At 34.5% G+C, this 15,531-nt stretch overlaps 1 protein-coding gene across 4 annotated transcripts in view; it reads right to left on the bottom strand.

Moving 5' to 3' along the window:
- Positions 1-15,531, bottom strand: part of AGMO (alkylglycerol monooxygenase) — a 344,572-nt gene that overhangs the window by 315,276 nt on the left and 13,765 nt on the right. For all 4 annotated transcript variants that reach the window (XM_038556987.1, XM_038556984.1, XM_038556986.1 and 1 more), the window contains exon 3: positions 15,003-15,154. In XM_038556987.1, the coding sequence (XP_038412915.1) occupies positions 15,003-15,154 (152 nt within the window). The remainder of the gene's footprint in view (positions 1-15,002; positions 15,155-15,531) is intronic.

Genomic DNA, 15,531 nt, shown 5'->3' on the forward strand with positions numbered 1-15,531 from the left:
CTCCACACTGCTTTCCATGTGGTTGCACCAGTTTGCATTCCCACCATCAGTGTACTAGGATTCCTTTTTCACCACATTCTCATGAATGCTTGTTGGTGGTGTTTTTTATTTTAGTTGACAGGTAGATATAAGGTAATATCTCACTGTAGTTTTGATTGCATTTCCTGATGATGAGGGATGTTGAGCATTTTTTCATGTGTCTGTTGGCCATCTGTGTGTCTCCTTTGGGCAAAATGTCTGTTTATGCCTTCTGCTCTTCTTTAAATTAGATTATTTGTTGTTTTGGGGGGTTTGTTTTGTTTTTTTGTTTTTTGTTTGTTTGGTGTTGAGCTATGAAGTTTTTATGTATTTTGGATACTAACCCTTTATTGCATATGTCATTTGCAAATATCTTCTCCCATTTAGCAGATTGTCTTTTAGCTTTGTTTTTTGTTTCCTTTGCTGTGAGGAAAGATTTTTTTTATTTTAATATAGTCTCATTAGTTTATTTTTGCTTTTGTTTCCCTTTCCTGACATGACATAACTAGAAAGATGATGCTATGCCAGTGTCAGAGAAATTTACTGCCTGTGCTCTCGTCTAGGCTTTTTATGGTTTCAGGTCTCACATTTAGGTCTTTGTGTATTGTGTATTGTGTAAGAAAGGGGTCCAGTTTCATTCTTTTGTATATAGCTGTCCAGTTTTCCCAACACTATTTGTTAAAGAGCTTGTCTTCTTTGCACTGCACATTCTTGCCTCCTTTGTAGAAGATGAATCGAGCATATAATCATGGGCTTATTTCTGGGCTCTCTATTCTGTACCCCATGATCTTATGTCTATTTTTCTACCAATACCATGCTATTTGAATTACTAAAACTCTGATATTATCTTGATATTTGGGATTGTGATATCTCCAGTTTTCTTCTTTTTCAAGATTGTTTTGGCTATTTGTGTTGTATGGCTCCATACAAGTTTTTGGATTATTTGTTCTAGTTATGTAAAAAAATGCTATTGGTATTTTGATAGAGATCACATTAAATCTGTAGACTGCTTTGGGTGGTATAAACATTTAAACAATGTTGGTTCTTTCAATCCATGAGCATAGAATATCTTTCCATTTATTTGCATCATCTTCAGTTTCTTTGATCAATGTTTTATAATTTTCAGAATTCAGATCTTTCATGTCCTTGGTTAAGTCTACTTCTTGGTTTTTAATTATTTTTAGTGATACTAATTTTATAATTAATTGTAAATGGGATTGTTTTCTTAATTTCTCTTTCTCCTACTTCATTATTAATCTATAGAAATGCAATGGATTTCTGTATATTGATTTTGTATTCTGTGACCTTACTGAGTTCATCTATTAGTTCTAGTAGTTCTTTGGTGGAGTCTTTAGGGTTTTCTATATATACTATTCATGTCATCTGCAAATAGTGAAAGGTTTGCCTCTTCCATACCAATTTGGATGCCTTTTATTTCTTCTTGTCTGATGGCTGTGGTAATACTGCTAGTACTATATTGAATAAAATTGATGAGATTGGACATCCTTATCTTGTTCCTGACCTTAGGGGGAAATCTCTCAGCTTTTCATCATTAAGTATGATGTTAGCTATGTATTTTTCATAAATAGTCTCTATTCTGCTGAGCTATGTTCCCTCTAAACCTATTTTACTGGGTGCTTTTATCATGAATGTATGCTGTTCTTTGTCAAGTGCTTTTTCTGCATCTACTGAAATGATCATATGTTTTTTTATCCTTCTCTACTTGATGTAATGCATCATGTTGATTGATTTGTGAATGTTGAACTACCCATGCATCCCAGGAATAAATTCCACTTGATTGTGGTGAATGATTCTTTTTAATATACTGTTGGATTTGGTTTGCTAATATTTTGTTGAGGATTTTTGCATCTGTGTTCATCAGAGATATTGGCCTGTAGTTCTCTTTTTTGTAGTGTCTTTATCTGGTTTTGATATCAAGGTAATATTGGTCTCACAGAATGAATTTGGAAGCTTTCCTCTTGTTCTACTTTTTGGAATAGTTTCAGAAGGATAGGTATTAATTTTTCTTTATATGTTTGAAATAATTCACCTGTGAAGCTATCTGGTCATGTATCTTTGTTTGTTGGGAGGTTTTTTTTTTTAAGATTTTATTTATTAATAAATAAAAAATAAATAAATAAATTTATTTATTTATTTATTCATGAGAGACAGAGAGGGACATAGAGAGAAAGAGAGGCAGAGACATAGGCAGAAAGAGAAGCAGACTCAATCTCAGGACCTCAGAATCACAACCTGAGCCAAAGACAGACACTCAACCACTGAGCCACCCAGGTGCCCCTGTTGGGAGTTTTTTGATTACTGATTCCATTTCAATGCAGGCAATCATTCTGTTCAAATTTTCTATTTCTTCCTTATTCAATTTTGGGAGATTATATGTTTCTAAGAATTTCTTTATTACTTATAGGTAGTCCAGCTTGTGGACATATAATTTTTCATCATATTTTCTTACAATCCTTTGTATTTCTGTGATGTTGGTTGTTATTGCTCCTCTTTCATTTATGATTTTGTTTATTTAAGTGCTCTCTCTCTCTCTCCCTCTTTGTTATGTTTTGTTTTTTGTTTTTTTGTTTTTGTTTTTGATGAGTCTGGCTAAATGTTTATTGACTTTGTGGATCTTTTCAAAGAATCAGCTCCTGGTTTCATTGATCTGTTCTCTTGTTTTGCTTTGTCTTTAATTTCTATTTTATTTCTGCTCTAATCTTTATTATTCCCTTCCTTCTACTGGTTTTGGGTTTTGTTTGCTCTTTTCTAGCTCCTTTAGGTGTAAGGTTAGATTATTTATCTGACAATTTTCTTGCTTCTTGAGGTAGGCCCATATTGCTATAAACTCTCTTAGAACAACTTCTGCTGCGTGAAAAACATTTTGGATCATTGTGTTTTCATTTTTAATTGTCTCCATGAATTTTTTTATATCCTCTTTGATTTCTTGGTTGATCCATTCATTATTTAGTACCATGTTATTGAACCTCATGCCTTTGTGTTTCTTCCAGATTTTTTCTTGTGGTTGATTTCTAGTTTCATAACATTGTGGTTGGAAAAGATGCCTGGTATGACTTCAGTTTCTTTTTTTTTTTAACTTGTTGAGCCTAATATGTGATCTATTCTGGAGAATATTCCAAGCGTGCTTGTAAAGAACGTGTATTCTGCTATTTTAGGATGGAATGCTCTATGTCTGTTAGATCCATCTGGTCCAATGTGTCATTCAAAGATATTGTTTCTTTGTTGATTTTCTGTTTGGATAACCTACCCATTGATATAAGTGGGGTTTTAAAGTCCCCTGCTATTATCATATTACTATTGATTACTTCCTTTATGTTTATTATTAGATGCTTTATGTATTTAGGTGCTCCTATGTTGGGAGCATAAATGTTTACAATTGCTATACTTTCTTGCTGGATTGTTTGTTTTATGATTATGCGAGTATACTTTTTTGTCTCTTGTTATGTCTTTGTTTTAAAGTCAACATTGTCCAATATAAGTATTGCTACCCTGGCTTTCTTTCCACTTCATTTGAATGATCTAAAGAAGCATGCATGCGTGGCATGTGCTGTTAGGTAGCTAGGTGGAGAGTGTTGCCCTGTGCAGTTCCTACAGGTGTCCATGTATCTGGGCTGAGGTGAGGGAGGGAAATGGCACCCACTAAGTCTTTTGTTCTTGGAGAAATCTTCAAAAGATCCCTGCCCCTTCAACACATGCTCTGAAATTAGTAAATAAATCTTCTCATATACCCCAGGTATTGCTCAACTGCTGTTTTTACGCTGTTCTCAGTGGGGCTGTTGGTTGTGCTGGCTAAAGATGGAGACTCGGTTTCCTATTGCCCTCAAGCTCTCCCAGAGCCAAGCTCCTGATTTTAAGTTCCAGCTCTTAAGCCCCAATGATTGTAAGAACTTGCAAAATCAGGCCTCTTTAGTTTTCTAACACAAATGTTATGGGGATTCATCTTCAGTGTCGGGGTGCGTAGTGCAGTGGTCTGCTCCTCTCTCTTTTCCACACCCCTTGTGTGCCTCCTTCTTGCAAATAGTTCTGTGGCCCCTTTGGCTCCCCTTCTTCTCTACATTTAGTTGTGAAGAGTCTGCTCTGCCAGTCTTTGGCTTGTTATTCTGTTATTTACACCGATGTGGGTGTAGTTCTATCTGTGGGATGAGGTGAGCAGAGGATCCTTCTGCTCCACCATCTTCCCTGGTGATTGCCACATATTATTCTATAGTGCACTACTCTGGAGTGTGAAAAATGCTGAGGCACCAAACAAAAGGTATAATTAAATTTGGGAAGATATCTATAAGGATTAATGAAGGAACTTCAAAATAATAGATTTATGTTTCAAGTAGTTAATATATTTCTAAAAATAACAAAGAATCAGTCCATTGCATTGGAAATAGAATTAAAGACTTCATTTTTTAGAGTAGCTGTAAGTTCACAGCAAAAATTAAGAGGAAGGTACAGAGATGTCCTATGTACCCTCAGCCCTCACACATCAATACCCTTCCCCTTATCAACTTCCCTCACCAGAATGATTCATTTGGTGCAACTGAGGAACGTATATTGACAAATTCTTCCAAATTGCATAACTTACAATAGGGCTCAATATTGGTGATAAAAATGTATAAATCTGGGTAAATGTATAATGATATAAATCCTTCATTGTGACATCATACAGAGTATTTTACTAAAAATTCTGTGTCCCACCTACCCACCCCACTATTCCCCCTGAATTCTGGTAACCACTGAGCTATTCACTGTCGTCATAGTTTTGACTATTTCAGATTGTCTATAAAGTATGTAGACTTTTTATATTGGACTCTTTCACTTAGTAATATGTATTTGTTTCCCCCATGTCTTTTATGGCTTGATAGCTCTTTTCTGTCCAGTGCTGAATAATATTCCATCATCTAGATGCACCACAGCTTATGTATCCTTTCAACTACTGAATAACTTTTTGATTGCTTCTAGGCTTTGGCACATTTGAATAATGTTGCTATAAACATCTATGTATAAGTTTTTCTGTGAACATGATTTTTCACATCCTTTATGTAAATACCAAGGAATCCAACTGCTGGATCATTTAGGTAGAGTATGTTTAGTTTTGTAAGAAACTGACAAATTATATTCCAAAATGGCTATACCATTTTGCATTCCATCAGCAATCATGAGAATCTCTGTTGTTCCACAACCTGGCCAGTATGTGGTGTTATGAATGTTCTAGATTTGGGACATTATAACAGTGTGTAGTGGCATCTCACTATTCAATAATTTGCATTTCCCTGATTAGATGATGTGCAACATCTTTTCTTTTCTTTTTTTTTTTTTTTTTAGATTTTATTTATTTATTCATGAGAGACACAGAGAGAGAGGCAGAGACACAGGCAGAGGGAGAAGCAGACTCCATTCAGGGAGCCTGACATAGGACTTCATCCCCGGACTCCAGGATCATGCTCTGGGTGAAGGCAGGCACTAAACTACTGAGCCACCCAGGCGATCCATAGCATCTTTTCATATGCTTATTTGACATCCGTACATATTCTTCGGTGAGGTGTCTGTAAAGGTGAAGGGCCCATTTTTCACTTTGGTCATTGTTCTCTTATGGTTGACTTTTAAGAGTTCTTTGTGTATTTTGGAGAATAGTCCCACATCAAATGTGTCTTTTGCCAATGTTTTCTTCCAGCCTGGCTTCTCTTCTCACTCTCTTGACATTGTCTTTCACAGAACAGAAGTTTTTAATTTTAATAAAGTCCAGCTTGCCAAATCTTTCATAGATAAAGCCTTTCTATCATATAAAACAAATCCTTGACATATCCAAGGTCATCTAGGTTTTCTCCTAATTATCTTCTAGGAGATACCATCTAGTAATTTTAGAGTTTTGCACTTTACATTTAGGTCTACGATATATTTGGAATGAATTTTTGTGAATTCAGAGTCTGTGTCTAGATTCAATTTTTTGCATATGAATGTCCAATTGTTCTGGCACTATGTATTGAAAAGACTGTCCTGACTCCACTGTATTCCCTTTGCTCCTTTGGCAGACATCAGCTGACTATATTTATGTGAATCTATTTTTACACTCTGTATTTTGTTCCAGTGATCTATCCATCTATTCTTTCACCAATACCACACTGTCTTGGTTACTGTAGCATTGTAGTAAGTCTTTAAGTAGTGTCAGACCTCAACTTTTTATTTTCCTTCAATATTATTAATTAATATTATTTTTTTGATACTAATATAAATGGGTGTTTGTTTTTAGAAAAAGAGCACAGTTGGAGGGGAGGGGCAGAAGGAGAGAGAGAGAGAGAGAGAGAGAATATTAAGCAGGCTCCACACCCAGTGCAGAGCCTGACATGGGGCTACAACTCACAACCATAAAATCATGATCTGAGCTGAAATTAAGAGTTGGACACTTAGCTGAGCCACCCAGGTGCCCCGATGGTATTATGTTTTTAATTTCAAATTCCAATTATGCATTGCCATTATAAAAAATCTATTGACTCTTTTATATTAACCTTACATCCTGCAACCTTATTATAATTGCTTATTAGTTCCAGGATTCTTATTGTTATAGTCTTCTTATTGTTTGTTTTTAAAGATTTTATTTATTCATTCATGAGAGACATACAGAGAGAAGCAGAGACATAGGCAGAGGGAGAAGCAGGCTCCTCGCAGGGAGCCCGACATGGGACCCAATCCCAGGACTGGGATCACGCCCTGAGCCAAAGGCAGATGCCCAACCACCAAGCCACCCAGGTGCCCCATGTTATTGTTGATTCTTTTGGATTTTCTACATATACAATAAAGCCATCTGCAAACAAAGACAATTTCATTTCTTCCTTCTCAATTGCATACCTTGTATTTCCATTTCCAGTTATAGCATTAGCTAGGATGAAACAGAATTTTTCTAAATTAAATAAATAATACCAAAATAGAGTAAGAAACTTAATGGTGAATTGATATAGAAAGTTTCAAATTCATTGAAATAGAAGAATAATTTTAAATGATAAATCCAGGGTGCCTGGGTAGCTCAGTCAGTTAAGTGTCTGCCTTCGCTCAGGTCATGATCTCAGGGTCCTGGGATCAAGCCCCACATGGGGCTCCTTGCTCAGAGGGGAGTCTGCTTCTCCCTCTCCTTCTGCTCCTCCCTTCTGCTCACGTGTTCTCTCTCTCTCTAATATAAATAAATAAAACCTTTTAAAAAAATAAAAGGCAAATCTTATTGTGACTTCTCAGTTCACACTGAGTAAAATCCATGTCTTTATAATAGTTTATGAGTTCTTGCATGATCTGCCTTAACTGCCTCACATTTGTGATGCCCTTCATTTCTTGCAACTTTAATCCTCTACCATGTAGCTCCAGACACAATGATCTCCTTCCATTTACTCAAAAGGCCCATGATTTCTCTGCCTCAGAGCCTTTGCACTTGCTATCGTATCTGCCTGGTGCTCTCCCCAGAATCACATGAATTATATTCTTTTTTTTTAAGATTTTGTTTATTTATTCATAAGAGACACAGAGAGAGAGAGAGAGAGAGAGAGAGAGAGAGAAGCAGAGACACAGGCAGAGGGAGAAGCAGGCTCCACACAGGGAGTCTGATGCGGGACTCGATCCCGGGACTCCAGGATCGTGCCCTGGGCCAAAGGCAGGCGCTAAACCGCTGAGCCACCCAGGGATCCCACATGAATTATATTCTTAAAGAGCTTTAAGTCTGTGCTTAAAAGTCACTCTATCAGACAAATATTATGGATCATTCTATATAAAATTTTAATGCTCAAACCTATATGACACTTTCTATTTCTTCTAACCTGCCTTATTAGTTTTACTGCACATATCACATCCTGACATTATATTAGTAACCTACATAAGACTGTTTTGGCTTTTGTTTGAGTATCACATATGCCAATGAAAGTGAAAGCATGAAGAAGGTTTTTGATGAGTATTTATTAAATTAATAAATAAATGTTACTCCTCTCCTAAAAATCTTCCTGCCTTTATACTACATCTATGATAAATAGGCAGCAAGGTAAAGTGGGGAGAGTAGCTGAGAATTGACTTTCCTTTTGATATTGCCAGTCTACAGGATCCTATATGACCAGAATCCTGACTAACTTCCTCAGTCTCTTTCCTCCAGTTCCCCAGTACAGTTTCTTGATATTTCTCAAATTTGTCCAGCACATTCTCTCCTTGGGTACTTTGAACCAGCAGATTCCTCTGTGTAGAAAGCTCTTTCCTCAGACATTCCTAGGATGCATTCTTTACCCCATTAAAGTTTCTATTAAAATGCCACCTATTACCTCTATGAGTTCCAATAGAGGACTTACTAGACTCCTGTATCCTTCTCCCTCTATCCCAACAGCACTCCTCACTATCTGGCATAATATTACATATGTTTTATATCCGGATTTCCTTTTCTATTAGAATGCACACTTCACAAAGACAGTGGCATTTATGTTTTCACTATTAGAATTAGAATTCCTAGTATATAGTAGTTCCTCACTTAATACCTGATGAACAACTGAATGCCTAGTTCATATGATTGTTCTGGGAAGTAAATAATATAACATGTTATATTATTAATATAAAGCACCTAGTCTAGCACTTAGCAATGTAATAAACATTAATTCAATAATAATAATAATACTTAAACAGTATTTACAATGTACAAGTCACTTTCCTACCTTTAGATCATTTAAATATTTATAAAAACCCTATTTAGTACACAGTATTATCCTCACTTAATAAATGAAGAAATCAAGACAGATTAACCTGTTCCAAATCTCAGTAAGTGGCAACACTGGGAACTGAATTAAGATAATCTACTCCACCGGCAGCCCGGGTGGCTCAACGGTTTAGCGCCACCTTCAGCCCAGGGCGTGATCCTGGAGACCTGGGATGGAGTCCCACTTGGGCTCCCTGCATGGAGCCTGCTTCTCCCTCTGCCTGTCTCTCTCTCTCTCTCTGTTTCTCATGAAAAATAAATAAAATATTTTTTTTAAGAAAAGATAACCTACTCCAGAATCTATGCTTTTTAAACATTCTCCAATGGCTTTTAATAATAGTTAACTTTTAATTATTAGCATTGCTTTTAATACTATTACTATCATCACATGCATTTTCAACAGAACCCCATTTGTTTTTTATGTACACTTCTTTGAGAAAAATGATCAATATATTCAGAAATGTGGAAATATAAGAATTTAGTGTCAATTTTGTTTCCCCTGTCAGTTTCAGAGTTCATGCTATAATTATCTTTGTACTTCCCTTATTATTATTATTATAACTAATTATTAACACTTGTCATCCATAGTAGAATGAACAATCAGTGGCCAGATCTGTCATTAACAAAGCTATCTCTGGTGCCTAGTATAGGGTTAGTATACAATAGGTGATCATTAATTATTTACTGAAAAAATTAAAGCATGAATAAAAAGTGTATAACTGTAAAAAAAAAAAAAAGTCTCTAGGTTAGTCGATAGTATTTCCAGGAATCTTCACTTATTTTCTTAGTAATTCACAGAGCAGTTTTTCTCATTGTGTTATTTTAATATGGTAACATTAAATTCAGTCACAGTTAAAATTGTTTATTAAATGAAAGAGGATAGAATTCTACCTAATTTTGCTTTTCACCATCTAGCATGGCTGTGCTCAAACTTTATGTTTGCTAATGTGTCATATACATCCAATAAGATTTTTCTAAATTTTTCTTTTGAACAAAATTACTTGGGATAAAATGTGCTTTTCCCAGGTCATATTTAATTATCATTTCAATACAATCCTGAAGGTCACCCTGACTTAAGGTCAAACTTCAGTTTTTCCTTCTTCTGCCCATTTTAAATACCTATAAATCTTTACATAAGCCTCCATCTTGCTTTCTTCATGTTGGTGTATTCATTCATTCATTTTTACTTTGTTGATGCACTCTTAAAGCATTTTTCATTTAAACTCCACAAAATTGAGAGATAAATAAAACCAATAAAATCTATCTCAAAAAAGTTAACCCCATATATGTGTGGTAAATAACTGCACATACAGTTATATGACTATATTTCTGGAAACAAATTTCAGTGCTCTTTTTGCTGAGAGGCAAGTGGACTAAGTTCTAGCACTAAAGGAAAAAAAAAATCAGGCACATTCTCTGTCTTAAGCAGAGTCACAAGCAGATCAAGAGTTAATCTTTACTCCTTCTTTGTCTTTCAATTTCATTTTGATTACTCATTTCACAGCTTTTTTAATCCCTGGAAAATATTACCGTAGCCATTCTCAAATACTCCCAACTATTCCTGGAAATATTTCCAACTTTAGTATCAATGTTCAAATATAGGCTGTTGGAGATTCCTGAAACTCTTATTCTTTATTATCAGGTATATGACCTTGCTTGTTTGATGTCTCAATGCAGGCATATTTTCAACACCTGGATGATGGCCTAAATCTTTGTTTCAAATGTGCTTTTCATATATCACCTACATTTGGAATCTAACTACATCAAAGGAAATTCAAACCATGGTTTTAAGGGTGACCACAACTGCCAGTGATAAACATAAGCTATTTCTAAGAGGCGGGCTCCTTCAAATGAGTCTTTCTGTGGAGAAATAATGCTAATCCTTCAGCGCATATAAATTTTAAGTTCTCTCTTAAAAAATGTTTAGCATCAGACATAGGACTGATTTTTCATTAAAATGAACTCAGAGGAAAATGGTTGATATAGAAAGTAATGGTGAGAAACTGGAGGTCTTAAGTAAATTGATGGGAATTCCAAGGCTACCCTTATGGATATTCTGAATGATGATGACTCAAGGACTGACAAAGTAAAAAATCATGGGAAGAGGTGAGAGGAAGTACTATAATTTAGGCCAATGCACACTGGGTGTCACTCTCAGTGATCCAATATGAATAAAATCACACTGTATTTTTAAAATAAAGAGTGAAATATACAGCAAAAAGCTATAAAAATTAGGCATATTCTTGTATTTTTTAAAAAATAAACACAAACATAGCTGAATTTAAGTCACCTTTTCTTCAATAGAGACCACAGTTCTATCAGAAAATAAAATTAATTTTAATCAATACATCTGCTTATTTTCTTTATTTAAACAATACTGGAAGTGAAGATGGTCTAAATTCAACCCCTGTTAAAAGTCAGAAAGGAAGAGGAAAAAATGAAGTTTAATAAGTCATCTACAGATGCCCACTTAATCACAACAAAATTATAGGAATGAATATAAGTAATTAAACAAAAATTATGATCACTTACCTTATTTAGATACATAAAGAGATAAATAGAAACTGAACTATACAGTTTACTTATTGAGTAAAAGAATGAGAGTTTGAGGGGATTTTATAGATTCTTATTATAACAATTTTATGGATGAACATCTTTATTTCAGAAATGAACTAAATCTTATTATAGCCCAAATGAGTAATCAATGCCTCAGAATGAGATATTAAAGATATAGTCAGGGTGAACTTCAATATACCATTCTATAGAATATGTGGGAAGACTGGCTTTATAAGTCAGGGTCCTATCAGGAGACAAAAAACACACCAGTGATTTGAAAAGTTAATGTAAAGAATTATTAACTGATAAAAAAGGAGTTAAAAGATGTAAACAGGGAGTAGTTCAGTGGTATAGAAGTAGCAACTATGAGCACAGTTACTGCCTATGGAGCTGAGAGGGAATGAACAAAGCTGGTATGTACAAATTTAGAAAATTCTCCACCCTTCTCTCCCCACCAAGTCTGAGTCAGACATCTTTGGAGAGATTGTGGCACCACAGGATTCTGGTGGTGACAGAGAGACTTGCTAGAATATACAGATCCCAGAGGGAGAATATTACAGGCAGTCCTCTGATGTGGTCCCCTGGAAGACAGAAGGTCCTACCAGAAGGTGTAGGCTACACTTAACCTATAGGGTTAACTGGCACCAATCTGCTAAGTGCCACGTGAAAAACAGCACTCTGGCAAATGGAACAAAACCCCCGCTGTTCTGATTCTGTAATATCCCTCCAATCTTTTAAAAGGACAAAGCCTAACATCAAGTGAGCTTGCAAAGGAGAAATGTCTGTAGGGTCCACCTCTAGTAACTGTTTATGCTTACAGTCACAAATAATTTCTTGGTTCTTATTTCTAAATTGGGTTACCTATGATATCATTCTGACTTCAAACTATTCACTAAGAAATCATATTGGTGGCATTATTTACTAACTAACTTAACTTTTTTTGAACTATGCATAGAGTTTGTAAACTTTAAGTACACAACTCAACATTTATTACAGATACATACATTCATGTAACCATAACCAAGATGAGATAAAGTCCATGACTAGCACTCTGGAAGGATCATCCTTGCTTCTAAATTGTAATCTTTTACATTTTAAGTGCTCCCTTAAAAATCTTTACTGGATTTTTTACATGTTTAGTATAACTAATAGGAAAGACAAAGAAAGATAATGCAACCTTTTGTATGGAGACTAAGCATGCCAGAAGCTGTTTTTAATTTAACACCTATTTAATTTTGTTATTCTACCCTTTCTTTCTAAAGATGTTAAGGTATTCTATAGAAATTATTGTGCTGCTCTTATTTTTCTGTAAGTTGATAATAATGAGCGATTAATTTCTCATTATTCCAGAGGAAAAGAGAATGAAATAAATAACAGTCTCAAATATCCCACTGTTCTTTTGCATAAGAATAGAAATAGAATTCAAGTTTTTGAAAATAAACTTTTTTCCATACCTGTAATGTAAGAAAATTCTGTACGTGTGCAAACCAAACAAATAACACTAACAAAACAATAACAACAAAAACCCTAGCAGTAATTTGGGCTACTAAGAAATAATCTATATATAGGTAAAAACGAAAAGTGTCTATTATTTCTTCAAAACTCACAGCATTTAACATATCAACAAATGTGGAATGCATTTTTATTTTATAATTTTATTGCAAGTAGAGAAAAGAGGGCTTTTTTTCTTATTATATTATAGGACAAACATTAGGATTTTAGAAGTCCTCAAACTTCTCAGTTAAATACATTTGGCTAATTAATTAGTATGTGCTCAGTTACCCAAGAGGCTCAAGAAATTTGATATTATAAGTTTTTCTTACTCCTGTGTACTTCTAGACTTCTAGAAGTCCATTTTAATATTTTACATTGTTATTACATACAATTTAAAAGTCAACTATCATATCGAAGGTTGACACATTCAACTACTAATTTATTTTTTTCCTATGAGCTTTCCATCATAAGTCAAAAGTCTTTGAACTTATGATTAGACTTCATAGCCCGAAGGTGGTGAGTGTTTTTCCAGAAGGTTTTCAGATTTTTTTTTAATGCCTGCCTCCATTGGATTTGGTTCAAAATTTTCTAATGGGAAGCATACTTCAAATAGCCTTGATTCTATTTATTTAATATATTATTTTACTTTATTGCTCTTCCCTGAGAGCACTTAGCAATCCACATATTTTTTAAAGTTTTATATTTGGTAATATTTTGTTGGTTCTTTGTTTCCTGTTATAATGGGCTTTTAAAGATTAAGCGAATTTGCAGATTTCCCACACAAACACATCTGTCCAGGACAGTGTGATATTAGAAGGCTCCTGAAATTAAATAATACAATGTAAATGCTTTCTGCGTTACCCATCTGCTGCATAGAAAATGAGGAAGCTTGCCAATGGGTTTATTTTAGGGAGAAAACGACTATTTTGAAATAAAATATAAAATTTGCTACATGACCATATTTTATTCCTAGTCATGTTCAATTTGGGAGTATCCTCTTGCATTTATACACAAGGAAATGATGTCAGAGGCTGACCTGTTATTTTCCCAGACAAAGGTTATCACACACAAAATAAATAACTTTTTCTAGTTTATACATTCCCTTCAAATTGTTTTAATGAATTAACATTCTTTATAGTTTCATTATGTGTAATGTTTAAAGTACTTAACAAAAATAATTTTTGCATTTAAAATTTCACTGCCTTTAAGCATAGTATTTGCCTACATTGCTTCTTCTTCCTCCATCCTCGCTTGGGAAGGATGTTTGATCACCATACTCCTACACACATTGCTCAGTTACTCATCCTGATCATGAGTCTCTTCTTGCCATCTCCCCTCTACTTTGTATTATTATTCCAGATTTCTTCCTCTTCCTTCCTTCCTCCCCACCCACTCAACCCAACCACCCACTGAAAAGTTCAGTTCTACTCTTTAGTAGGTTTTCAAAATTAAGCACTTTCCCAATTTCCCTTCAGAAATGCTTTTGCATGCCTTCTTCTTCCTTAGAGACCACTTGCTCACCTTACCTTTACAATCCTTCTCCAACCTCTACTTAGCCTTAGAGAGGTTTAGACTGTTTCCTGTTCTTCCACTTACCTTTTCATAACAAAACATTTCTTTGGAAAGTACAGCCAAGAATCCCAAAAAGCAAATTCAGTGAACCAGTGAGGTAAGAGGGCTTTGTATTAAATGAGAAATTTTGCAAAACTATGGTAATACTGAAATGTATTAAGGTTAGTGCCTAGATGATTGCATTTTCATTTGCAATATGGAATTACTGCCAAGAACTTGAATCAAGCTTATGTATGACAGCTAGGATTCCATGCTGTTCCAGGGCTCTTCTGAATGACCACTGATAACTGTGATGTGAAGTCTCATATTAAGTGCAAAAGTCCACAAACTCTACCAAGCATGTTGTAATAAGAAAAACGGAAGGCAGTATATTAAAAAGTAATGCTACAACCATCACTTTCTCACCTTTTTTACAAGTTATATACAAGAGGAGTGAAAAAATGTATCTCCAATAATTTCTTTGTTTTCAAAAATGACCAGATTGTTTCCATTTAAACTTCAAACTAAACTTTTATCATTCATCTTTATACAAAATGCACGATGTTATTCATTTATTCATTCCTTCAGTATTTACTGAATACTTACTATAAGCAAAACTATTCAAAATACATTATCAATAAAACCTTGATTTGCAACTTACCATGGGCCATGCGATGGAACCAGTAGTAGCCGAAATCAACTCCTAAGAAAGTCAAATACCAAGTCCATGGAGAATCCCAAGGCAAATTGATGAGCCTGTAGTTCTCCCAGACATAAATGTAAGTGGTCAATTCAATGCTTCTAGAAAACAAGCTGGAAAAATAAAATTCACAAACAATGATTAAACCACATTTTAAATATAAAATTATGCTAAAACATTTTAGGTAGCATTTAAAAATTAAGTTATTCCTATATAAAAATAAAATTCTTTCTCTCTTCTTTTCTCACTGTTCTATCATACCTTTTAAACAGCTCAGTTTCCTTGGTATCAAAATATTTCACATGATGCTTCCTTTTTCCTCGTAGTTATCATGGATGTCAACTATTTACACTCTCAGTTTCATGGATTGTAGGATGCCATTCTCCTTTTTTTTTTTTTAATTTTTTTCTCCTTTTTAAATGTCTCTTAAAATACTTCCATGGAACTCATACAAAATAAACATGAAAAAACTACAACTTATTTTCTGTAA

Source organism: Canis lupus, chromosome 14, assembly GCF_011100685.1.
Source record: "Canis lupus familiaris isolate Mischka breed German Shepherd chromosome 14, alternate assembly UU_Cfam_GSD_1.0, whole genome shotgun sequence".
Lineage (NCBI taxonomy): Eukaryota > Metazoa > Chordata > Mammalia > Carnivora > Canidae > Canis > Canis lupus.